Genomic DNA, 27,618 nt, shown 5'->3' on the forward strand with positions numbered 1-27,618 from the left:
CTAGACCAGACTGCAGCAATAATTCAGCCACAGCATGGGTTTGTTAAGGGAAAGTCTTGTCCGACAAATTGGATAGGATATTATGATGTGGTTACAAAGGAACTGGATGCAAAAAATAATTTTGATATCATATATTTGGATTTCAGGAAGGCTTTTGACACTGTTGCACATGGAAGACTATTGGAGCAGAATGGTATTAAGGGTAAGCTGCTACAATGGATAAAAGGATGGATATGTGGGAGAAGACAGAGGGTGGTAATCAATGGGTGCTGCTCTTCATGGACTAATGTTATTAGTGGAGTCCCACAGGGTTCGGTGTTGGGTCCACTGTTGTTTTGTATATTTATCAATGATATTGATGAAGGTATATCAGGCTTAATGTCGAAGTTTACAGATGATACAAAGGTTGGCAGGGTTGTTAATGACAGTAATGGCAGTGTGCTACTGCAACAGGGTCTAGATAATTTGGGCAGATGGGCTAAGAAATGGCAACTGAAGTTTAACCTTGACAAATGCAAAGTAGTAGTTGTTGGTGACTCTATTGTCAGGGAAACGGGGAACATGCTTTGTAAAAAGGATAGGTGGAACAGGACCAGGGTATGTCGGGCAGGGACAAAGGTTGATGACGTTGTAGAGGAGCACAAAAGGTGATATAGTTGTACATGTTGGCACTAATGATATTAAGAATAGGAGACCGGGGGAATTACTTAACACTGTTGAGTAGTTGTGTTGATTACTTAACACAGAATTACAGGTCACTGTTGAAAAAAAGCGTGAAGATAGGGTTGAATTTGAAAGTGCCTGCAATTCTACCCAGACACAATAGGAGGGAGTAAATGATGAGAGCCTTGTTGATCAATTTGGCCCTGGAAAGTTTGTGCAAGGCTCAAGGGGTAGAATTTTTTTCAGCCTGGTCTGTACTTGTTAACAGGAGAGACTGCTTCTACAGGGATGGGATATACTTAAATAGAAAGGGTGCAAGAATATTTGCTGATTCTGTCGAGGCAGTGTTAGGTGGGTCGGAAAACTGCTAGTTTGGGGGGGGGGGATACAAGGACTAATAGATTAACAGTAGCCACTGGCAGAGGTGAAAGTGATTCTTGCACTGCTTCTACTGAAATGAGCAGCAGCCTGGAAAACAAGATACAGAATATTTCAGAGACTACTGGGAGTCATCGCAAAACAAGTAAACACATGCGTTGTGTTAGGGCAGCTAAGAATAAGAACAGGTGCATGTATACTTGCATGTACACCAATGCTAGGAGTTTGGTAAATAAATTTGATGAATTTGAGGTAATGCTCAAAACATCAAAGGCAGATATTGTTGAGATATCAGAGACATGCTGTCACACAGATATAAGGAATGCAGAACTGAAATTTGGGGAATACAATGTGTATAGAAGGGATAGACAGGATAGGAGAGGATGAAGGGTTATGCCATTAGTAAAGAAACACATAAAATCCAAGGAAGTGAAGCCAGTCAACATTGATGGACAGGGCAGTGTCGAGTCAGTTTGGTGTGACATAAGCATAGGTTAATCAAAACTGAGAGTAGAAATGTGCTATAGGCCTAATGTCTCTGATGAGTATAATAAGATACTGTACAGGGAAATAGAGTGGGCCAGTAAATCAGAGAGTGTTATAATCAGGGATTTTAATTTCCCAGATACTGACTGGAATTTGTGGGTTGGTCACTCACACACACTAACAAGGCTTTTGTGGATTTATTGGATGATTGTTTTCAACATCACCATGTTCGGGAGGCAACTAGAGGGAGCAATACTCTTGATTATCAGTAGTGATTCTTCATGCATTAAGAATCTGCAGATACAGGAACCACTAGGTGTCAGTGATCACAGTGTTCTGAAGTGGGATTTACTCAAAGAGGTAACTACCATCAGAGGCAAAGGGGAGGGCTTTTGCTTTCGTAAAGGCGACTATGATGGTCTGAGACAGTATTTAAATTCTATACAGTGGGACCAACTGATGATGTTACCAACAGCAAATTCAAAATGGGAAGTATTCAAACAACTAATCTTGGAAGCTACCAGGCTTTACATACCAACTAAGAAATATTGTTCAAGGTTCAGGCCTAAATTGATGTCAGATGAACTAATGAGACATATGGTAGAGAAGAAAAATGCATGGGATACATACAAATTAATGGGTGACATGGAAGTCTATGATAGATATAAGTTGGTCTGTAACCAAGTCACAAAGGAGATTAGGCAGGCAAAGGCAGATTATGAGAAATCCTTGGCAAAGGATGCAAAGAAAAACAGAAAAGAGTTCTTTACCTATTTAAACTCAAGAAGGAAAGGGTTAAATCAGATTGGTCCACTGGATATTGATGGTTCAACAGTTGAGGATCCTGCTCAGGTGTCTAACAAACTAAACCAGTATTTTGCATCTACATTCACACATGAGGAGTTATTCAGGAAGGGGAATGTCGTAGGTGAATTAAACATTGGCAGTGAGCTAGATGATTTTGTAATAACTGAGAGGAAAGTGGAGGAGAAATTGTTGAGGATAAACATAAAAAAGGCACTTGGAGTGGATGGGATCTATCCAGTTATATTAAAGGAGGCAGCAAAGGAAGTAAGCAAACCCCTAGCCATAATTATGAGAGGTTCTTTGGTCTCAGGGAGGTACCCATAGACTGGAGATGTGCAAATGTAACCCCAATTCACAAAGGAGGATCAAAGGCTGACACAAGTAATTATAGACCTGTTAGTTTAACTTCTGTTTCCGGAAAATTAATGGAGGCACTGGTTAAAGAAGCACTGAAGGATCATCTAGACAAGAATTCAGTTATAGTTCAGACACAGCATGGTTTTGTTAAGGGAAGGTCTTGCCTGACAAATTTGATTGGATACTATGATGTAGTCACAAAAGAACTGGATGCAGGGAATAACTTTGATATTATATATTTGGATCTTAGAAAGGCTTCTGATACTGTTGCACATGGAAGACTGCTGCACAAATTAGAGCAGTGTGGCATTGGAGACAAATTGCTGTTATGGATAAAGGGATGGTTGAGTGGCAGAAGTCAGAGAGTGGTAATCAATGGACACTGCTCAATGTGGACTAATGTTATTAGTGGAGTTCCTCAGGGTTCAGTGTTGGGTCTATTATTGTTTTCGGTATTTATAAATGATACTGATGATGGTATATCAAGCTTAATGTCCAAGTTTGCAGACGATACAAAGGTTGGCAGGATTGTTAAGGATACTACTGATGCTATGCTGCTGCTGCAACAGAATCTGGAAAGGTTGAGCAGATGGGCTGAGAGGTGGCAAATGAAGTTTAACATTGACAAATGTAAAGTACTACATATGGGAAACAGTAACCTCAGAGCAACGTATCAACTCTGGGGTACTACGCTGACAGTGGTAGAGAATGAAAAGGACGGGGGTAATTGTGCAGGGAGATATGAAGTTCTCTGAGCAGTGGAGACCAGCTGCAAGAGTAGCTCATGGTGTCTTGTCAATGATATACAGGAATTTTTCTAGCAGGAATAGGGAGGTGATTATTCCCTTGTATAAGCCAATGGTCAGGCCGTACCTTGAGTACTGTATACAGGTCTGGAGATCTCTTCAAGAAGGATGTAGAGCTGCTGGGACGAGTACAGAGAAGGGCAACAAGATTAGTGAATGGAACAAAGGGTTGCTCTTACGAAGAAAGGCTTAAGTTTTGCAAATTACAGTCTGGAGACTAGGCATCGGCGAAGTGATCTGATAGAGGTGTATAAGGCCTTGAATGGTTTGAGCATGCTCAATGCCGATGGGATTCTTCCTCTTGCTCAGAATAATCACCTGAGAGGGCATAAATTCAAATTGAGGAAAGACAGATGTAGGATAGATGTGCGGAAATTTGCCTTTAGCCAGCAGGTAGTTGGTTGGTGGAACAGACTTCCATCACTTGTTGTTGAAGTTGATAACCTGAACAAATTTAAGGCCCAGCTGGACAGGTATTTCGAACGAATGGAGGGGGTGAAATGGGAGTGGCATTTTTTTTTTTTTTTTTTTTTTTTTTTTTTGGCTGATGCTGAATAAGCTTGCTTTCTTGCATCATATGCCTCTACTAATGCTAATGCTAATACTGCATATGGGTAGAAGTAACCCCAGAGAAATGTACCAACTGTGTGGTACTACATTTAAGGTGGTAGAAAATGAAAAAGACCTGGGAGTAATTGTGCAGTCAGATATGAAGTTTTCTGAGCAATGCAGACAGGCTGCCAGGGCAGGTCATGGGGTTTTGTCAATGATATATAGGAATTTTGCTAGCAGGGAAAAGGATGTGATTGTCCCTCTGTATAAGGCAATGGTCAGGCCACGTATTGAGTACTACGTACAGGTCTGGAGGCCTCATTTTAGGAAGGATGTAGATTTACTTGAGTGTGTACAGAGAAGGGCAACAAGATTGGTGAGGGGAATGAAGGGATCCTCTTACCAAGAGAGGCTTAAGTTCTGCAAATTGGAGTGGCTGGAGACTAGGCACCTACGCGGTGATCTGATTGAGGTGTATAAGGCTTTGAATTGGTTGAGCACGCTGAATTCTGATGGGATCCTTCCACTTGTTCAGATTATGAACCTAAGGGGGCATAAATTCAAATTAAGAAAGGACAGAGGTAGAATAGATGTGCGGAAATTTGCCTTTAATGCAGGTGGTTAATTGCTGGAACAAAGTTCCATCTGTCATTGTGGAAGTTGATAGGTTGAATAAATTTAAGGAGGAATTGGACAGGCATTTGGAGGGAATGGTGTGATTTTTTTTTTTTGGCTGATGCTGCATAAGCTCATACACTTGCTTTCTTGCATCACCTGCCACTACTGCTACTACTACTACTACTTCCGTGAATGAATCCCATTTGGAATTTGCAGCTGATAAAGTAATCAGCTGGTCCCACTAAAGGAAATTTAAAAATTATCTACAACCAGTTATCTCCTTTATGAAAGCAAAATCCCTTCCCTTTACTCTTGACAACATTTATATCTTTAAGTAGTTCTCACAGAAATCTCTACAATCTAGTGGTTACTTTACCTGTATATCCCTAATACATGAAGATTCACTGCTGATAATCAAATCAAGAGTATTACTTTCTCTTGTTGCCTCTCTAACATACTGGTGTAGAAAACAGTCATCCAATGAATCCTAACAAGTCCTGCTACTGTGTGAGTGACCAACCCACAAGTTCTGGTCAATATGTGGCAAGTTAAAATCCCTGCTTGCTTCATTTGCCTATGTAGCTGTTCATTATACACATCACATCACATTAAGCCTATTATTTATTTTATTTTATTATTATTAGCCATACAGTGCAAGGAAGCCCGAGGCTTAAGGTGCACCAGCCAAAAAACAGAATCATCAAAAAAGAGAAGAATGATGATACCTAGCTCAGGACCCTGAGTGTGCCAAGCAAATACTCACCAGATGTGAGCCCCTATAATTCAATCCTACTTTCATTTTTGTTATCTCAGTGCTTATGTCACAATAAACTGACTCAACATCACACTGGCCACCCAGGTTGATTAGATGACAAGTGCACTCCTGTCCTGCACTGTCTGTCATTTCTTACGCACACACACACACTGATTAAGTGTACTTAACTAGTACTTCTAAACCATCAAATTTGTTTACTATACCCCTAATATTAATGTACACACAAGTATACATGCACCTGTTTCTGCTCTTAGTAACACTATCATAACCCAAAAGGCCTTGTAATCTGGCACCTTACTTTTCAGGCTGCCATATGTGCTAATAAAAGAAGTGCAAGAATCACTTTCACCTTTAATTGTAGCTGCTGCTACTATTGATCAATTAGTCTGTGTATCCTATCCCCCAAGCTAGCAGTTTTCTAATGCACCTAACTGACTTGACAGCAATAACAAAGATTCTTGTATCCCTTTTATTCAAGTGCATCCCATCCCTGCAAAAACAGTTTCTCCTGTCAACAACTACATTTAGAAAAATTCTACCCCACATGCCCTTGCACAGTTTTTCCAAGGCCAAATTGATGAAGTGCTCATCACATACTCCTTCCTATTGTGTCTGGGCAAAATTGCAGACACTTTCCAGTTTAATCCTAACTTGCAATTTTTTTTTGCAAAGTGGCCTGTACTTGTTAGAATTTAGAATGTAAGTGAATTAGAAAGGTGACACCAGGAACATCAATTCAACTCTGCCTATACCTGTAGTCCTCAGATCACCTACTCTTAATATCATTAGTTTCAACAATAACACCTTTTATACCCTTCATAGATGAAAGCTACTCTACAATGTCATGAACTTTTGCTCTAGTTCTTTCTTGAATTTATGTAAGCTGTCAACTTCTATAAAGACAGACAGAAGTTTGCTCCAACAATCAACCGCCCACTGGCTAAAGGCAAATTTTTTCACATCTATTCTACAACTGTCTTTCCTCAATTTGAATTTATGTTCCCTCAGGCGATTAATATGGGCAAGAGGAAAAATCCTATCAGCATGTGAGCTTGCTCAAACCATTCAAAGCCTTATACACCTCACTCAGATCACCTCGCAGGTGCCTAGTCTTCAGACACTGCAATTTGCAGAACTGAAGCCTTTTTTGGTAAAAGCAACCCTTTATTCCCCTCATCAGTCTCATTGCCCTTCTCTGTACTCGATTCAGCAGCTCTACATCATTCCTAAAATGAGGCCTACAGACTTGTATGCAACACTCAAGCCTTATATTGCCTTATACAAGTGGATAATCACCTCCTTATCCCTGCTAGCAAAATTCCTGTATATCACTGACAAGATGCCATGAGTTGCTCTGGCAGCTTGTCTGCACTGCTCAGTCCAACTATAGATAATGTAGCAGAAAAGCAGCAAGAAGCCCACTGCATAGCAGGTTTGATTTACAAGAGAAATGCCATCATCAAAGCGGGAATGCTTTGAATTTCGGCAAAATTACTAATAAGAAAGGCTCTATGAATAGTAAGTCATAACTTATGAAATCCTTATCTAAATTCAAAAATAAGCTAATATATGTGATTAGGATAATTAAATCTATTTATATTATTGTCTTAACTAGCATGTTAAATGAGTGAGTCAAATTCCCCATGTCTATTATTATTATTATTAGCCTTATGGTGCAAGGAAGCCTGAGGCTTATGCTGCACCAGGCAAAAAAAAAAAAAAAAAAATGAGAGAGAGAGAGAGAGAGAGAGAGAGAGAGAGAGAGAGAGAGAGAGAAGTAAAAGGGAATCAGTAAAAAATAGAAGAATGATGATATCCAGCTCAGGATCCTGGATGTGCCAAACCCATACTCACCAGATGTGAGCCCCTGGGGTTAATTCATTTGGTTACTTGACTTTTCGCATTAGCATTAGCAGAGGCATTTGATGCAAGAAAGCAAGCTTATGCAGCATCAGCCAAAAAAAAAAAAATAGAGTAAAATAAATAAATAAAAAATAACAACTTCCACTTCACCCCTCTGTTCGTTCGAAATACCTGTCCAGCTGAGCCTTAAACTTATTTAGGCTATCAACTTCCACGACAAGGAATGGAAGTCTGTTCCACCTACCAACCACCCGCTGGCTAAAGGCCAATTTCCGCACATCTATCCTACATCTGTCTTTCCTCAATTTGAACTTATGCCTTCTCAGGTGATTATTCTGAGTAAGAGGAAGAATCCCATCAGAATTGAGCATGCTCAAACCATTCAAGGCTTTGTACACCTCTATCAGATCACCTCGCTGGTGCCTAGTCTCCAGACACTGTAATTCACAAAACTTAAGCCTTTCTTCGTAAGAGCACTCCTTTGTTCCATTCACTAATCTTGTTGCTCTTCTCTGTACTCGTTCCAGCAGCTCTACATCCTTCTTGAAATGAGGCCTCCAGGCCTGTATACAGTACTCTAGGTGTGGCCTGACCATTGCCTTATACAAGGGAATAATCACCTCCTTATCCCTGCTAGAAAAATTCCTATATATCATTGACAATACACCATGAGCTACTCTTGCAGCCCATCTGCACTGCTCAGAGAACTTCACATCTGCCTGCACAACCACCCCCAGGTCCCTTTCATTCTCTACCACTGTCAGTGTAGTACCACAGAGTTGATACATTGCTCTGGGGTTGCTGTTTCCCATGTGTAGTACTTTACATTTGTCAATGTTAAACTTCATTTGCCACCTCTCAGCCCATCTGCTCAACCTTTCCAGATCCTGTTGGCAGCATAGTGTCAGTAGTGTCCTTGACAACCCTGCCTACCTTTGTATCGTCTGCAAACTTCGACATTAAGCTTGATATACCATCATTGATATCATTTATAAATACAGAGCACAATAAAGGACCCAATACTGAACCCTGAGGGACTCCACTAATAACATTAGTCCACGATGAGCAGTGTCCATTGATTACCACTCTCTGTCTTCTTCCCCTCAACCACCCCTTTATCTATAGCAGCAATTTGCCTCCAATGCCAGACTGCTCTAATTTGTGCAGCAGTCTTCCATGTGCAACAGTATCAAAAGCCTTTCTAAGATCCAAGTATATAATATCAAAGTTATTCCCTGCACTCAGTTCTTTTGTGACTGCATCATAGTATCCAATCAAATTGGTCAGGCAAGACTTCCCCTTAACAAAACCATGCTGTGTCCGAGCTGTAACTGAAGTCTTGTCTAGATGATCCTGCAGTGCTTCTTTAACCAGTGCCTCCATTAATTTTCCGGGAACAGAAGTTAAACTCACAGGTCTATAATTACTTGTGTCAGCCTTTGATCCTCCCTTGTGAATTGGAGTCACATTTGCACATCTCCAGTCCATGGGTACCTCCCCTGAGTCCAAGGAAGCTCTCATAATTATGGCTAAGGGTTTGCTTACTTCCTTTGCTGCCTCCTTTAATATAACTGGATAGATCCCATCCACCCCAGGTGCCTTTGTTGTGTTTATCTTCAACAATTTCTCCTCCACTTTACTCTCAGTTATTACAAGATTCTGTAGCTCACTGCTAGAGTTGAATACACCTCTGGCATTCCCCTCGCTGAATAACTCCTCATGTGTGAATGTCGATGCAAAATATTCATTTAGTTTGTTAGCTACCTGAGCAGGGACATCAACAGTTGACGCATCAATATCAAGTGGACCAATCTGATTCATCCTTCCTTCTAGAGTTTATATAAGTAAAGAACTCTTTGCTGTTTTTCTTTGCATCCCTTGCCAAGGATCTCTTGTAATCTGCCTTCGCCTGCCTAACCTCCTTTGTAACTTGGTTACAGATCAACTTGTATCTATCATAGGCTTCTGTGTCACGTGTTAATTTGTATGTATCCCATGCATTTTTCTTCTCTGCTATAAGCCTCATTAGTTCATCTGACATCCATTGAGGCCTAAACCTTGAACAATATTTCTTAGTTGGTATGTAAAACCTAGTGGCTTGCAAGATAAGTTCTTTGAATGCTTCCCATTTTGAATTTGCTGTTGGTAACATCATCAGTTAATCCCACTGTATAGAATTTAAATACTGTCTCAGTCCATCGTAGTCGCCTTTATGAAAGCAATACCCCTTCCCTTTACCCCTAATGGTAGTTACCTCTTTGAGCAACTCCCACTTCAGAACACTGTGATCACTGCCACCTAGTGGTTCATTTATCTCCAGATTCTTAATGCATGAAGAATCACTACTGATAATCAAATCAAGAGTATTACTCCCTCTAGTTGCCTCCAGAACATGCTGATGTAGAAAACAATCATCCAATAAATCCACAAAAGCCTTGCTAGTGTGTGAGTGACCAGCCCCCAAATTCCAGTCAATATCTGGGAAATTAAAATCCCCCATTATAACACTCTCTGATTTACTGGCCCACTCTATTTCTCTGTACAGTTTCTTATTATACTCATCAGAGTCATTAGGCCTATAGCACACTCCTACTCTCAATTTTGATCTCCCAATGCTTATGCCACACCAAACTGACTCGACACTGCACTGTCCAGTGATGTCGACTGGCTTCACTTCCTTGGATTTTATGTGTTTCTTAACTAATAGCATAAACCCTCCTCCCTTCCTATCCTGTCTATCCTTTCTATAGACATTGTACTCCTCAAATTCCAGTTCTGCAATCCTTATATCTGTGTGACACCACGTCTCTGAAATCCCAACAATATCTGCCTTTGATGTTTTGAGCAATAACTCAAATTCATCAAATTTATTTACTAAACTCCTAGCATTGGTGTACACGCAAGTATACATGCACCTGCTTTTCCTCTTAGGCACCCTAACACAACCCATGTGTTTACTTGTACCCCCATGATTCCCAGCAGTCTCTGTAATATCCTGCATCTTATTTTCCAGGCTGCTGCTCATTCCAATAGAAGCAGTGCAAGAATCACTTTCTCCTCTGCCAGTGGCTACTGTTAATCTATTAGTCCTTGTATTCCCCCCAATCTAGCAGTTTTCCGACCCACCTAACACTGCCTCGATAGCATCAGCAAACATTCTTGCACCCTTTCTATTTAAGTGTATCCCATCCCTGTAGAAGCAGTCTCTCCTGTAAACAAGTACAGACCAGGCTGAAAAAAATTCTACTCTGAAAAAAAATTATTATTATTATTAGCCTTATGGTGCAAGGAAGCATCTCCGACAGTATCAGAAGTATTGTGTAAAAGAAACTAGACAACAACAGCATTTAAGATTTGCGTACTGTTGCAGAGCGCATAGGCTGGTACCGCATGGGTTTAGGGTTAAAATACCTTTCCAGGATTTTCGATTAGTATGGGCCACTGTGCGTTTTCAAAAGAGTATAATGAATGTTTGGATTCGTAAGCCGCATGAAGATCTCAGATTTACTAGACGACAAATTGGCATGTATTTAGGTAATATTGGTAGTAATGTTTCTTATAGTCACTTGGTTCTTATCAGGTTAGTTTCGGATAAATTTGCTAGGGTAGCAGAGCAGAGTCATATAGGCAAAGACAAATTATGAAGTTCAATAGGTTGGTGAGTGAAAATGTGGTACAGCGATATGATAGGAGTACCCATTTTATACATAATTTGAGTAATAGACAACTCACGAAAGAGCAGGAGGCAGTCCTTAGTTTAGGCCCTAAGTTCACGCTGGTTCCTTCGAAACTCCCCATTGCGGAGATAGCAATGGGTATTGAACGGGCCATTAATAAGTTTCCTGAGCCTGTAGCTAATGAAATCCATGTGAAGTCTGCTGCAGCGTTGAGTCAGGTGAGGAAGGCATCCCCGAATCTCAGCCTTAGTCAAAAGAGAGCGCTAGAAGAATTGAGAAGATACAAAGGAATAGTTGTTTTACCAACGGACAAAGGGAGATCAACGGTGGTCCTAAATACAGAAGATTATAATAAGAAGGCATTGGAACTTCTGCAAGATAATAACACTTATAAGGTGGTCCAGAGGAACCCATTGGCGGGTCTGGAACGGGGAGTCAATAAATTGGTACAATTCTGGTTAAACATGGAGAAGATTTCCAAGGAGAGTTACTGGTCATTACACACTACAGGTAGTCAGAGGGTGGGGCATGGCGCATCGTCCGTGCGGTCACGTTTCTTTGTGCTCTGATTAATAAGTGATTTTAGTGCCGATTAAACATGGAATTACTGTTCGGCAAAGATCTGGACTTGAAGAACTAATGATACTGAACTACCAGGTAATTTTATGTAAAACTCTGTGTGGATTTAAAGAACTTATCTGAGTTTTACTAATTTTACACTTGACAGCGTTGTGCCTGCACGTAGCCCGTATGCGCAGAGCCAATAGGGCTGCCTTCACGATCGTCATTATGGCTGCCAGACACGTTGTTTATTTCACGCTCGTAGATTTCAGTTTAAAGTGTTTTTCACAGCAAGAGTGTATACAGTGTTTCTTCAACTCCAGTGGACTCTCAAGGTGAGAAAATTTTCTGTGCTTTGTTGGGAGTTTGGCTGGTTGGAAGCGTCACTATTTGTATTCTTTGTGTCAGACCGCAAGGTCACCTTGTGGCTGACATCTGGAATATAGAGAGGCGACCGATATAGCGATCGCCACGCTTCTACCCTGCTCTTGACTTGGGAGGTGCAACGGTGCTTGTAACCTTGGACAACATTTGTGTCCCAACATTTTCCACTAAACTGTATGCTAGTTTTACCCAAAATAATGACATTTGTGTGCAGCCCCCCCCCTCTGCCATAGACTTATCATGGTAAAGGCGGAACATTTCTAGGGTAGATTCAACTGTCTTTAAATACCACTATCGTGTTGGCCGCGCCCAGAAACCCCACAGGGAAGTAGTCCCGTTGTTCTAGGTCTATTTTTACACCCGGCTATCTCCCTCCCCACATGTGACTGAGGGGATAGCCCAATGACTTAAAGGCCCACAACTCAAATTCTTTTGTGCTTCGCACTTGTGGCTGATTTTATTTACATAACGCGCACACTGCTTCTTGATAGTAGAAAGGAAATCCCGATAAACCGACGAGTCTCGGTCATCCGGAAATAGTGATATGGAGAGGAATACGGACAAAAGCAGAGCCCCTCTTAGGGGAACCCAGGGCGACGAATGCATAATCATCACAAACCAACAGAACGAAGGGATAGATCCCCGCTCCGGGACCCCCCAAACGGGTAAGAAGAAAAACAAAAAAGGCTCTATACCAAAATTTGAGATAGAAACCCGTTCCCAGACGGAGATAAGGGAAACGCAGGAAAATCTCACAGCGATTACGACAAAGGAGACTAGCGACGACAAGACACAGGAAACCTTCCTGGATCCTACCTTACCCGAAGGTACAATGTATGAAAAATCCCTGTTCCTGAAAACTGCTCTAGAATCCCTCTTTAAAGAGCAAACAAACAGAGTCACCACTGCACTAAGGGCTCAAATAATAACATTGTGGAACAAACTCGATGCACTCCTTGTCGAAGCCTACCTCGAGAGCGAAAGGGCCAAGGCTAAACTGCAAGCCTACGCTGAATGTGGGGCAAAACAAATGCCACAGCGTGCACCCACATATGCACAATCGCTGAGGACCACTGCTCCAGATACCTCTCTACAACTGCCACGTGTGGCAACTACTACAAAACGCAAAACGCTCCTGCCGACTCCACACCTAGTAATATTAAAACCGACCTCAACAGCACAACACCAGACTAGTGAAGAGGTGAAACAAACCATTATGAAGAACCTCTCACAGGATCTTAAGACTACAAAAATCAAATCTGTCCGAAAAATAAGGAATACAGGTGTCATCATTGAAACCCAGACGAAGGAAGACGCAAACGAAATCCTCAACAACCCAAGGATCCAGACACTCGGCTTAGAGGCAGCGTCCCCCAAGAAAAAGGGCCCCAGTATAGTCATTTTTAATACCAGCAAGGATCTAACACCAGAAGCTCTGCAGAAGGAACTATATTCCAGGAACCTTCAGCATGAGTATCCAAACGTGGAACCAACGACACTAATCACCCCAAAATTCCAAACAAAATCCAGGACAGGAGACCACACAAATTGGGTAGTTGAACTTACACCAGAGGCATGGAAAACGATTGCACAAACAACCAGAGTTTTCATACATTGGGGCAGCCATCGCTTCAAAGAGCATGTGTCTGTTCCCAAATGCTTCCGTTGCTGTCGATTTGGACACACGACGCACACCTGTGCCCAGACAGAGCCTACTTGCGGCCACTGTGCAGAGAAAGGCCATGAATTTGGCACCTGCCCTAAAAAAGATGATCCGCCCACCTGTGTAAACTGTAAATCACAGAAGATGCCAGCGGACCACTCACTCAGGGACAATCAGTGTCCCATCTACATCAAAGCTAAGGGTGCATACCAAATGAGGATTGATTATGGACGCACGCCTTAGGCCTTTTAACCTAGACAGGGTAAACTTCGCGCAGCTAAACGCACAGCGATCTAAGGCCGTGGCCGGACAACTCACCAAGAAAGCGAATGAACAGAACCTCGACATCCTACTTATCCAAGAGCCATATGTGCACAGCCGGGGGGTGAGAGGATATCCCCTATCCTACAAAATAGTTCAGGATAATAGAGACAACCCCTGGGCTTGCATCCTGGTTAGGAACCCTAGTATCACTGTAACCAAGATTTCCAGCTACTGTACATCCTGGGCTGCATGTGCCCATATTATAACCCCGCTCGGCGAACTCTATGCAGTCTCACTGTACTGCCGCCCAGGGGGAGATATCCTCCCAGCTACCAGGTACCTGCAGAGTTTACTCACAGAATTCCAGAATGCCAGGATCGTCGTGGGAGCGGATGTGAACTGTCGATCCCCGGTGTGGTTCAGCCAAACCCGAGGGCATCACAGCGCCACAAATGGACAACACCTAGAGGAGTTCCTGGCAAACAGTACCTTCACTATACTCAATCAGCCAAATAACCCCACCACCTTTTCCAGCACAATGTGGGAAGCCACAATTGACATTACACTCGCCTCAAGGTCTCTGGCTGGTCACCTCTCGGGATGGATGGTCAGGGAAAGCTGGACCACATCGGACCACAGGGTCATAACCTTCACTCTTCAACGCACCATAGACAGACAACAACCAACCCGACAAATCCAACATAGATATGCCATACAGAAGGCAGACTGGTCTCTCTTCCAGACTACCTTAAGAGAAGCAGCACAAACCCTCCAAATAGAGGGGCTGAGCCCGGACCAGCACCAAACCGCCGTGGTGGATCTCATCACTGCCGCTGCAAACTGCTCAATTAAAAGGAAAAACCCAACTCCAGGGGCCGTCCCCTGGTGGTCGCCGGAACTACAACAGCTCAGACGCGAGGTGAACACAAGGAGAAGACTATTCCAGAGAGCACGACTTTCCTGGCCAGCAGCAGAAATAGACCAACTCCGCGACCACTATCGCACCGCAAGAAATGAGTACACGGCTCTAATCCGACTCAGAAAACAGCGCTCATGGGAGCAACTTGTTTCTACAACCGGAAACGAGCACCCCTGGGGGGTTGTCTACAGAATAACGACAAACAAACTCCCCAGGGGAGAAGTCATCCCTGCAACAAAGACGCCGCTAGGCACTTATACCAAGACCTGGCAGGATAATGTCAACAACATCCTGGACAGCATGTTTCCTGGACATATTACTCCCACTACACCAGAACAGCAAAAATTATGTCAAGACAATGATACCTATACTACCACCAATAAGGAAGAACCACTTACCATCACGGAACTTCATACTGCTGCAGGAAAACTGCGCAACAAGAAATCACCGGGTATCGACTTACTGGAGCCTGAAATCGTCAAGAAGACCATCGAGACAATTCCAGAGGTAATACTCACCCTCTTTAATCACTGCCTTAATGAGGGATGCTTTCCACAAGCTTGGAGGACTGCCAAATTGCGCTTAATCCTGAAAAGTCCAAACAAGCAACAGGACCTTCCGGAGTCATACCGACCAATAGCCCTTCTCTCTGTACTAAGTAAACTCTTTGAACACCTCCTCAAAGTTAGAATCGAAACTTGCTACATGGCTGCAGGCCTAGAATCACAGAATCAATTTGGCTTTAGGAGGGGCTGCTCCACTCTGGATGCCTTGGAAAACATTACCAGAGCTGCTGAAACAACAAACCATAAATATCTACTTGTAATCGCAATAGATTTTGCCGGGGCTTTTGACACCCTGTGGTGGCCAAGCGTCCTCGGCAGGCTCCGGAAGGCCAACATCCCGGCCAACCTATACCAATGCGTCAAAACATATCTTGACAACAGAATGGTCGTTGTAGAAACTCCATATCATTCTATTTCCAGACAGATCTTCAGAGGCTGCCCACAGGGCTCAATCTTGGGCCCGCTCTTCTGGAACATGGTTCTCGACGGTTTTCTAAATCTAGACCTAGGTCGTGTGGCAACTCAGGCATACGCGGACGACCTGACCCTGGTACTGCGAGAGGACAGCAGAGCCAGGCTAGAAACTTCTGCTACTCGCGCCATTGACATCCTACAGAAGTGGACCGACGAAAACAATCTCCGCATATCCTCAACCAAGACCAGCTCAATACTGTTAAAAGGTAACCTGGACATCAGGAGACCACCACAAATCCGCATCCAAGGAACTACAATTAAGCTGACAAAGGAACTAAAACACCTCGGGGTTGTCCTAGATAATAACCTCTCATTCACCCCTCATCTGACCTACATTCAGAAAAAGATCAGAAGATACTCTGCTCTGTTCATGAGGGTCTCCCGCAAGGATTGGGGCCTGCGGAGGAGAACCCTCAAGCTATTCTATAAAGCCGTATTCCTGCCTGCCATAACGTATGCCGCTGGAGTGTGGTACCGGAAGGCTACCACGGCCGTCAACAGAAGAAAACTGGACACCACACAACGGTATATACTACTTATAATAACAAGAGCCTGCAATACTGTAAGCACACATGCCCTCCAGGCCCTGACAGGGACTCTTCCACTAGACCTTGAAATAGTCTTCCGCGGCCTAATATATCAACTCTCCAAGGGACGTGAGGCTAACCATCTGAACTTCACTTTGGACCCTGAAACTGACCACAAATTGGAACGCAAACGTCTCCTCACACATCTCAACCAGAGCTGGCAAACCCGCTGGCAGACATCAACCAAAGGTGAAATAACTAAAAAATTTATTCCTGATCTACAACTGGTGTACCCAAACTATCCACCTTGGCTTTCTCCTGGACTACTCGCCACCTACCTGTTGACCGGCCATGGCGCCATAAGAGAAAAACTCCATGGATTCGGATTGAGTGACACCCCCCTATGCCACTGCGGACTACGCGAGACATGGGGGCACTTGATGTACGACTGCCCACTGTACGAGGATCTCCGCTGCCGATTTATAACCACCACCCAAATAATGCTAAGAGACCAGGAATATCTGATACTAACTGAAAAAGATACTTATAGTGCCTTCACTCAATATGCGCAAGACCTCTTCACAAGAAGGCGGACTTTCCCGCATCCACCACCACAACAACAACCATGAAATGATATGTGGACCACCTTCGGACAGGACACAGCCTCACGAGTGACTTTCTATCCAGCTGAATTCCAACCAGCCCAATGAGACCGCAGAGCTTTCTGCATATGCCAGCCATAATGGCAATCGGTGCCGGCGCTCTTGCTGGACCCATCTTTCTTTCCCCCTCCCTCGGCGGTAGGGGAGGAGACAGGATTTTTTTTTTTTTTTTTTTCCCCTCCTGCCTTCTCCCCTACTCGCCAACCCATATTTCCTCCTGGTAGGGCATGGGCATGCCCCACTGACTTTTAATGGGGTCGCCTCCTCTATCGACCCCATTTCTTCTGTCTTTCTCCCCCCAGTCTTCAGTCTCCTCTCCCTCTCTACCTGCTCACCAGCGTATATCCCACAGGTCAAAACTTAATAGCTCCAAATTAAGTTCGCTCACATTTCGGTCTTTCAATCTAGCGATCAACCCACGCAAACGTTTTTTTTTTTTTTTTTTTTTTAGGTCCTTGCCACTGAAATCTCAGGAAACTAGGTGGCAGGGCCTGCCAGAGTAAATAACTGTAATACTAGTGTACCTGGTCTGCCTCCACGGGGCGAAGTGTGGGCAACGTCGGGCCTCAGCTGGGGTCCGGCGGCTAAATGGCCAGAAGAACAACGGTACACAACATCACACACCTCAAGATCCATATACTTTTAAATCTCTGGCCTTTACAGTGAACTGTATCACACCACAATGTAAACTACGCGGAGATGGGGGAAACCCCTGGTGCCGTTTGACCCTAAACACACTTTACACTTTACACTTTACACTTTACTACAGGTAGTCAACTCCCGCGATTCTATGGACTGCCAAAAATTCATAAGGTAGAAGTGCCCTTGAGACCTATAGTTTCATTTATAGGGAGTCCTTCTTATGCGCTATCAGGGTACTTGGCCAAATTAATTGCACCCATAGTGGGGCAATCCGAGTATGTTGTTAAGGACAGTAGAGAGTTTATGAATTTTGTGGGGAATTTGACTATAAATGATGATGAGAGCATGATCTCTTTTGATGTTGTATCTTTATTTACATGTATTCCTATTAATCATGCAGTATATTGTGTAAAAATGGCATTGACCAGCGATGCCTCACTTGGTAATAGATCACTACTCGGTGTGGAAGATATTTGTACTGGGGTAGAATTATGTCTAGCTAGCACTACCATGTTATTTCAAGGAACTATGAAAAAGCAGGTTCACGGTACGGCCATGGGTTCACCCATTAGTGCCACCGTGGCCAACTTGGTCATGGAGGAGTTGGAAAGTAGGGTTTTTAGTGGGTGTTCGTTTCCTATCAGGAATTGGAGAAGATAAGTTGATGATACCTTTGCCTTGGTCCAGAAGGGGAGGGAGGATGATGCCGTTTGTTGGCTTAATAGCTTCTCCCAATTTATACAATTTACCTCAGAGGTGGAAACGGGCGGTACTCTGTCGTTTTTGGATGTATTGGTCTCTAGGGTGGGTTCTAGGCTTAAGACGTCAGTTTTTAAAAAACCCATGTGTAGAGGCCAATACACCCACTATAATTCAGCACAAGCTGGACAATACAAGAATAGTGTAGCAAAAGCTTTATTTGACAGAGTAAGATCACACTGTACCACTTCTGAGGATAAAGAGAAAGAAATTAATCGTGTCACGGCAGAACTTAGAAAGTGCGGATATCCCCAGAGGATCCTGGATAGATATAATAGAGGGGTGTCTGAGCATAGGGAGTCGTTCGTCCCGGTAGCCACCGCATACATCCCCTACTATTCGGGCCTTACTGAACATCTGGCAAGAATTTTACGGGGTTATAAGACACGCTGTGTACAGCTTCCTGGGCGGAGGCTGTGCACAGCTGTGTCTCAGGTCAAAGACCGTATACCAAAAGATCTCAGTAGCGGAGTTATTTATAGAATAGAATGACCGGATTGTGGGGAGTGTTATGTGGGGGAAACAAAACGACTTGGGGATCGTCTGGGGGAACATTTAAATGCCATAAGAACCGCTGATTACAGTAAGTCTGCCGTGGCCGAACATTTTTGGGAGAAGCAGCATCAAATCTCCCCGGAGGACGCTATTATTTTGGATCGTGCACACGGATACTGGGAGCGTAAATGGCTCAAGGGTTTATGGATTGGTTCATAAGAATACCATGAATAGAGATAGAGGCATGCGTATTCATCCTATTTTTGAAACAATTGTATTAAGTTCGGATGAACGATTTTATTTGCCACGTACCCGAGACATTTCCGCTTCCGGTTCTGACCACGTACCGATTGAACCACGTGGAGAAATACCACGTGTGGAGGTACTGTGAACCTGCTATTTAAGGAGATGTTGCAGAAAGTCATATTACTGTTGAAGAAGAGAGCTGACTCTCTCGAAAGCTCCAGGTTTTTAGCGCTTTTAATTTTATATTTTAGCTTATTTATGGTAAACGATCTTTTATTACAGTTTTTTAGTATTCCGCATATACAATTATTAGTTTATTGTAAATAATTTGTTTTTATACTATTTGTACAAATTTTAGTTACAGTAAATTTTGTTCAATGGTCAGTGTATGAGTTTATTTCCTAGATATGAGTTTTCCCGACCTCAGAGGCCTCTTTCAGAACAACTTTCTTTTCCTCTTGGGTTAATGGCCCCACCATGGGAAGGCAGAAACAGTGGTGGTAGGAGATCAAGTAGTTGAAAGAGATAGTGGGTTAGTAAAATATATACTAAAAAAGAAAGGTAAATTTCCTTTATGCATCCTAAGTTGTGACTTTTGAAGTATGGAATTACTTTAAATGAAAGACTCTTTAAGAGAAAGTCAAATTTAAACTTAACAATAACTTTAATTATTTCTAGAGCACTACATAAATCGCATGGGGATCACATGATCTTTAATTTGCTTGGCACCAAGGGCCAGGCAGTACTGACAGGCAACTGCAAGGTAAATCACCTCACTTTTCTTCCTCAAAGTTACATTCAACCATACTTCTAACCCTCTTCTCTCTCTCACACACACATTCTATCTGGTACAAAGGAGTGAAATTTCTCTGTAATTTCTCTATCATCCCTTTTGTACGGTATCAATTAAACATGTGACTCTGCCACAGATATGAAACACTGCGAAGACAACTATTTTAAAGCTACTGGCTTCTCATCTGTCTGGTGGTGTTGCAGATTTTTAAATGTATATTCAGAATCCCAAGGATTCTGAATATATATTTATATTCAGAATCCTTGGGCTAATATCCTTTTATATTAGCAACCTAAGTTGCTAATATAAAAGGATATTAGCAACTTAGGTGCTGACCGGGCTAGCTGGGTGGGTAAAGTGCCTGCCTGGCAACCCAAAGGTCGCGGGTTCGAATCCCACCTCGGGCTTGGATCAAAGTACTGCAAAAACCTTGGGAGGTGCATTATGACCACAGAAGCCGATGCGCCAACAACTACCAAAAAAAAAGCAACTTAGGCAGAACTGTGAATAATGATATTTATCTCTAATTTGAACATTAACCCAAGCCTTAATACTGAGTAACATCCCTCAGTCTTCAGTGGGAGTAGAATGATTTCCTTGATTGAAAATCAAATTAAGTAAAGCAGGCATATAAATTTTATTTGATTTCACCTACTGCACTGAAAGTATTCTAATGCACAAAGCAACTGCAACTTAGTTCTAGGAATTAAAGGTCCACTGTAATGGTTGTTAAATGTTTACATGGAAATTTTACTTCCAAACAATGCTTGGCTGTTTACTTAAGCAAAATACATTGTTCACAGTTTAGTATACATTCACTAAAAGAGACTACCTGTCAGCTAATGATTCCAATAGCTTCGAAAATGCTGTTCCTATCTTTAAGTTCTTTAAATTCCCATATATCATTAAGAGTAGAAGACTGGCGGAATTACTCAACAAGTACAGGTCAATGTTGAAAAAAAGTCGTGAATTAGGATTGAATTTGAAAGTGTCTGCAATTCTTCCCAGACACGATAGGAAGGAGTATATAATGAGAGCCTTGTCGATCAATTCGGCCCTGGAGAGACTGTGCAAGGCTCAAGGGGTAGATTTTTCTCAGCCTCGTCTGTGCTTGTTAACAGGAGAGACTGCTTCTACAGGAATGGGATACATTTAAATAGAACAGGTGCAAGAGTATTTGCTGATGCTATCAAGACAGAGTTAGGTGGGTCGGAAAACTGCTAGCTTGGGGGGGATACACAGACTAATAGATTAACAGTACCCGCTAGCAGGGTTGAAAATGATTCTTGCACTGCTTCTATTGAAATGAGCAGCAGCCTGGAAAGCAAGGCAATGGGGATTTCCAGGACAGCTGGGAGTCATAGTGGAACAAGTAAATACATGGGCTGTGTTCGAGTAACTAAGAATAGAAACAGGTGCATGTATACTTGCATGTACACCAATGCTAAGAGTATAGTTAAATTTGATGAGCTTAAAATGCTAGTAAAGACATCAAAGGCAGATATTGTTGGGATATCAGAGATGTGGTGTCACACAGTCATAAGCAGTGCAGAACTGGAATTTGGGGAGTACAATGTGTACAGAAAGGATAGACAGGACAGAAAGGGAGGAGGAGTTATGATGTTAGTTAAGAAACACAAAATCTAAGGAAGTGCATCCAACTGATACTGGTGGACAATGCAATGTTCAGTCTGTTTGGTGTGTCATAAGCACTAGGAAAGGAAAAATGACAGTAGGTGTGTCATAGGCCTAATGAATCTGATGAGTATAATGAGAAATTGTGCAGAGAAATAGAGTGGGCCATTAAATCAGAGGGTCTTATAATGGGGGATTTTAATTTCCCAGAGATTGACTGGAATTTGTGGGTTGGTCACTCACAAGGCTTTTGTGTTTTCTACAGCAGCATGTTCAGGAGGCAACTAGAGGGAGTAATACTCTTGATCTGATTATCAATAGTGATTCTTCATGCATTAAGAATCTGCAGATAAAGGAACCACTAGGCGCAGTGATAACAGTGTGCTGAAGTGGGATTTACTCGTTGTTCGTTCGTTCGTTATTTGGTTTTTAGGAGCATTAGCAACTAAGGCCATATTGCTCCGGGATATGCGGTGGTCATTCCTTGACCTTTCCGCATACTCCGTATTTGGTGGTGACGGGCTCGAACCCCGGTCTAATCAAGAAGCATGTGCTACGCACTGCTGCTCCTTCCCACCTGGCTACGGAGGCGCCCAGGGATTTACTCAAACAGGTAACTACCATCAGGGGTAAAGGGAAGGGTTTTTGCTTTCGTAAAGGTAACTATGATGGTTTGAGACAGTATTTAAATTTTATACAGTGGGACCAACTGATGATGTTACCAACAACCCCAGGGGCTCACATCTGGTGAGTATGGGCTTGGCACACCCAGGGTCCTAAGCCGGATATCATCATTCTTCTCTTTCTTGGTGATTTTCTTCTACTTCTCTCTCTCTCTCTCTCTCTCTCTTTCACACACACACACACACACACACACACACACACACACACACACACACACACACACACACACACACACACACACACACACACACACACACACACACACACACACACAAAAGGTAACTCAGAAATTTTTTTTGGCTGGTGCAGCATAAGCCTCAGGCTTCCTTGCACCACATGGCTAATAATAATAATAATAATAATAACAGCAAATTCAAAATGGGAAGCATTCAAAGAAATTATCTTGAATGCTACCAGGCTTTTCATACCAACTAAGAAATATTGTTCAAGATTTAGCCCTAAATGAACTAATTAGACATGTGGCAGAGAAGAAAAATGCATGGGATACGTATAAATTAACAGATGACAGAGAAGCCTATGATAGATATAAGCTGGTCTGTAACCAAATCACAAAGGAGGTTAGGCAGGCGAAGGCAGATTACGAGAAATCTTTGGCAGAGGATGCAAAGAGTTCTTTACTTATGCAAACTCGAGAAGGATGGGGATGAATCAGATTGGGACACTTGATATCGACGGTATGGTTCAACTGCTGATGTTCCTGCTCAGGTAACTAACAATCTAAATGAATATTTTGCATCTATATTCACACAAGATAAGTTATTCAGGGAGGGGAATGCCAGAGGTGTATTTAACTCTGGCAGTAAGCTAGATAAGCTTGTAAAGAAGGCAACAAAGGAACTAAGCAAACCCTTAGCCATAATTATGAGAGCTCCCTTGGACTCAGAGGAGGTACCCATGCACTGGAAATGTGCAAATGTGACCCGAATCCACAAAGGAGTATCAAAGTGAGACACAGGTAATTACAGACCTGTTAGTTTAACTTTTGTTCCAGGGAAATTAATGGAGGCACTGGTTAAAGACACATTGCAGGATCATCTAGACAAGACTTCAGTTATAGCTTGGACACAGCATGGGTTTTGTTAAGGGGAAGTCTTGTCTTTCCAATTTGATTGGATACTATGATGTAGTCACAAACTGGATGCAAAGAATAATTTTGATATCATATTTTGATCTTAGAAAGGTTTTCGATACCGCTGCACATGGAAGACTGCTGCACAAATTGGAGCAGTGTGGCACTGGAAGCAAATTGCTGCTATGGATAAAGGGATGGTTGAGTGGGAGAAGACAGAGAGTGGTAATCAATGGACACTGCTCTTCGTGGACTAATGTTATTAGTGGAGTCCCCCGGGGTTCAGTCTCGGGTCCATTGCTGTTTTCTGTATTCATTAATGATATATCAGGCTTAATGTCCAAGTTTGCAGATGATACGAAGGTTGGCATGGTTGTTAATGACACTAATGACAGTACGCTGATGCAACAGGCTCTAGAAAAGTTGAGTAGACAGGCTGAGAGGTGGCAATTGAAGTTTAACATTGACAAATGTAAAGTACTGCGTATGGGAAGCAGTAGCCCAGAGTAATATATTAACTGTCTGATACTACACTGACAGTGGTAGAGAGTGAACTGGGGGATAATTTTGCAGCCAGATATGAAGTTTTTTGAGCAGTGCAGACAGTCTGCAAGAGTAGCTCATGGTGTCTTATCAATGATAGACGGGAATTTTCTAGCAGGGATAAGGCAGTGTTTATCCCCTTGTATAAGGCAATGGTCATGCCACACCCTGAATACTGTAAACTGGTCTGGAGGCCTCATTTTAAGAAGGATGTAGAGCTGTTGGAACGAGTACAGAGAACGGCAACAAGATTAGTGAATGGAACAAGGTTGCTCTTATGAAGAAAGGCTTAGGATTTGCAAATTACAGTGTCTGGAGACTAGGCACCTGCGAGGTGATCTGACTTAAGTGTATAAAGCCTTGAATGGTTTGAGCATGCTCAATGCTGATGGGATTCTTCCTCTTGCTCAGAATAATCGCCTGAGAGGACATAAATTTAAATTGAGGAAAGACAGTTGTAGGATAGATGTCTGGAAGCTTTTCTTTAGCCAGTGGGTGGTGGATAGCTGGAACAAACTTGCATCTGTCATTGTAGAAGTTGATAGCTTAAACAGATTCAAGGCAGAACTAGACCAACATTTGGAGCAAGTGGATGTGTGAAATCAGAAGGGTGTGTGTGTGTGTGTGTGTGTGTGTGTGTTTTATGGCTGATGCTATATAAGCTTGCTTTCTTGCATCACATGCCCTTGCTAATGCTAATCTCAGCTTGTTAAATGTATAGTCGATTCACCTGTTGAGGTAATGCTTTATAATTTAAGATATTAACAACTTAGACAGAACTGTGGATAATGTTATTATTGTTATTATTTGGTTTTTAGGAGCATTAAGCAACTAAGGCCATATTGCTCCAGGAATATGCGGTGGTCATTCCCTTTCTGCATCCTCCGTATTTGGTGGTGACCAGCTCGAACCCCGGTCTAATCAAGAAGCTTGTGCTACGCACCGCACCACCTGCCTACAGAGGCGCCTTGTGGATAATGGTATTTGTCTCTAAGCTAAAAATAAGTCTAAGCCTTACTATCTAATACCCAACCTCAGGTGGTAGCAGAATGATCTGTATGAAGTACATATGAATTTCATTTGATTTCAACTTCTTCTTCTTCTTCTGGCATTATAATCTCTGCATCTAAAAAACTTGGTTTTCTCTTTCGCTCTCGGCGTTAACTTTTCTTTCAAACAGCTGTTCACTCTGTATAAATTGCAAATCCACCCTACCATGGAATATTGTTCCCACATCTGGGGTGGTGCCCCTAAAACCTCTCTCAGGCTTCTTGATTCCATTCAGAAGAGGGCAGTTAGGTTAATTAATGACTTGTCTCTAACAGAGTCTCTCCACTCGCTGTCTGGCGCCTCCGTTGCCAGGTGGGAAGGAGCAGCAGTGCATAGCACTCGCTTCTTGATTAGACCGGGTTCGAGCCCGTCACCACCAAATATGGAGGATGCGGAAAGGTCAGGGAATGACCACCGGATATCCCCGAGCAATATGGCCTTAGTTGCTAATGCGCCTAAAAACAAAATGACAAACACTCGCTGTCTCATAGACGTACTGTTTCTACTGCATGCCTTTTCTACAGATACTTCCACGGGCACTGTTCTTCTGAATTGGCTTCTATAATTCCTGCTCTCTCTTTCAAAACAGTCCAAACATGTGCCACCACCAGCCAACATCCATTTACTGTCCAACTTCAAACTCACAGAACCAACTTTTCATCTTCCTCATTTATTCATTCAACTGCTGTTTTCTGGAACAATCTTCCTTCATACGTATTTCGTGAAAATTACAGTCTACAGAAGTTCAAGTCTAATGTCAATAAATATCTTCTTTCGTCTTCTCAACCTCCAACCCAAGCACGGTACTAAGTACTATAGGTTCTAATACCTCTCGTGTTTGGGGTTTTCATAAAAAAAAAATAATAATAAAAAATAACCCAGGGTGGATCTTAGCCATCTCGACGATGTCCCACCAATAAGTCCTCCCAGAAGTCAAACTTCTCCAACTTCGTATTCTCATGGTCTTTAAGTCCTGTTCTACATCATATGTCCATTTATTTTGGTCGCCTTCCTCTTGCCCTCCTCACTGTAGGTTTCCATTTCATTATACTCTTAGTTGTTCTGCTATCATCCATTTTCATAACATGTCCCAACAAGGCAAGTTCCTGGCTCTTCCAAACAACGCTTGGCTCTTCACAAATCTGACAATGTCTGCACCTTGAATTCAACTGCTGTATTGAAATATCCCCCCCGTAGTATCAAAATTAAATAAATAAATCGTAATAAAAGAATTCAGAAATTTCTAAGATAAACTTTGCTTTTCACTAACATTAACTAGTTTCTAACATAAAAAACTGCCTAACTTCAAAAGAACATGCTAAACAAAAAATGCTGATTTAGTTTTCTATGTTTTATTTTGTTTTCAGTACCATTAAATTGGCTAGTTTTTAACCTAATCAACTTTGAAAAACAAGAGGAAATGGAGGATGAAATTTTCTTGTAAACAAATGAAAATTCCATCGTATTCAGCAATACAAAATTACATATTATATAAAAGGGTATATTTGTTTATCTATAACCTGAAAAAGATATCACTTTTCTATGTCAATATACCAGACTATCATGGCCATTACCTAAATTGCAGTTCCTTTTTCTCATTTGCTAAGCACTGTCTTTCTTCTTCTCTTTTTTCTCTTATATTCTTATAACGCAACCACATTTTTTCTTTTTTATCTTCCAGTGTCTCTTGTTGTTGTTCCATTTCCTTTAGATAATCTGTTTCTTCTTTTCGTAATAATTCACCAAGCCTAACGTAAGCAGTAAAATTAAAAAAAAAAAATAAATAAAATACCAATGGTTATAAAACACAATAAAATATCTCATTTCATAAATTTCTACTGCTACATATCATGGTTCACCTAATTATATAAGCACTAAAAATGAACAAAGTAAAAATATGAAAGAGGATATAAAATAAATTTCCATTTTGCGAATCCAGTACTTGTAAAATATTGTTCCAAATGTAATAAAAAAGATAATTAACTTAAAAATTAATTCTTCTTCTTCTTCTTGGTCCTTAGCTGGCAGCTGGGGGAGGCAGTTGGCCACGCAACCAGTATGCTGCTGTAGGTGCCGCAGGGTTTCGAACTTGCTCTGCGATGTTCTTCCATACTTTACGATCCATGGCGTCAGTCCTGGCCTGGTTAAGGTCGAGACGTCGGCTCTTCAAGCCATTTTCCACTTGCTTGGCCCACGTTTTCCTAGGCGCGGTCCGTTGGATGCTCCATTGGGTGGGTCGTTGTCTCCAAAGGAGTGTGGATGGTATTCTGTTCATGCCCATTCTACATACGTGGCCAAACCATCTATGCCTTCGCTTCTGGATTTGGTCGGCAATGGTTGGTTGCTGTTGGCATCTGGCGCGGATGGTATCATTAGTGATGCGGTCACGAAGTGAGATGCCCAAAATCTGCCGCAGGCATCGCATTTGGAATACCTCAAGTTTGTTTAAATCTAGCTTGAGACAAATCCATGTTTCTGATCCGTAAAGGAGAATGGGCAGGAAAAATTAATTAATAGATATCATAGGCTTCTGTGGCCATAATGCACCCCCAAGGTTTTTGCAGTACTTTGATCCAAGCCCGAGGCAGGAATCGAACCCACGACCTTTGGGTTGTCAGGCAGGCACTTTACCCACCCGGCTAGCCCAGTTATATATCAATTAGATAAGAAAAGGAGGAA

General features: G+C 42.3%; 1 protein-coding gene across 6 annotated transcripts in view; it reads right to left on the bottom strand.

The window, feature by feature from the left end:
• Positions 1 to 27,618, bottom strand: part of LOC150086983 (cilia- and flagella-associated protein 53-like) — a 238,972-nt gene that overhangs the window by 141,511 nt on the left and 69,843 nt on the right. For all 6 annotated transcript variants that reach the window (XM_090372872.1, XM_090372870.1, XM_090372871.1 and 3 more), the window contains one exon: positions 26,514 to 26,687. In XM_090372872.1, the coding sequence (XP_090228998.1) occupies positions 26,514 to 26,687 (174 nt within the window). The remainder of the gene's footprint in view (positions 1 to 26,513; positions 26,688 to 27,618) is intronic.

This window comes from Mastigoproctus giganteus, chromosome 4, assembly GCF_048544385.1.
Source record: "Mastigoproctus giganteus isolate SK-2022 chromosome 4, ASM4854438v1, whole genome shotgun sequence".
NCBI lineage: Eukaryota > Metazoa > Arthropoda > Arachnida > Uropygi > Thelyphonidae > Mastigoproctus > Mastigoproctus giganteus.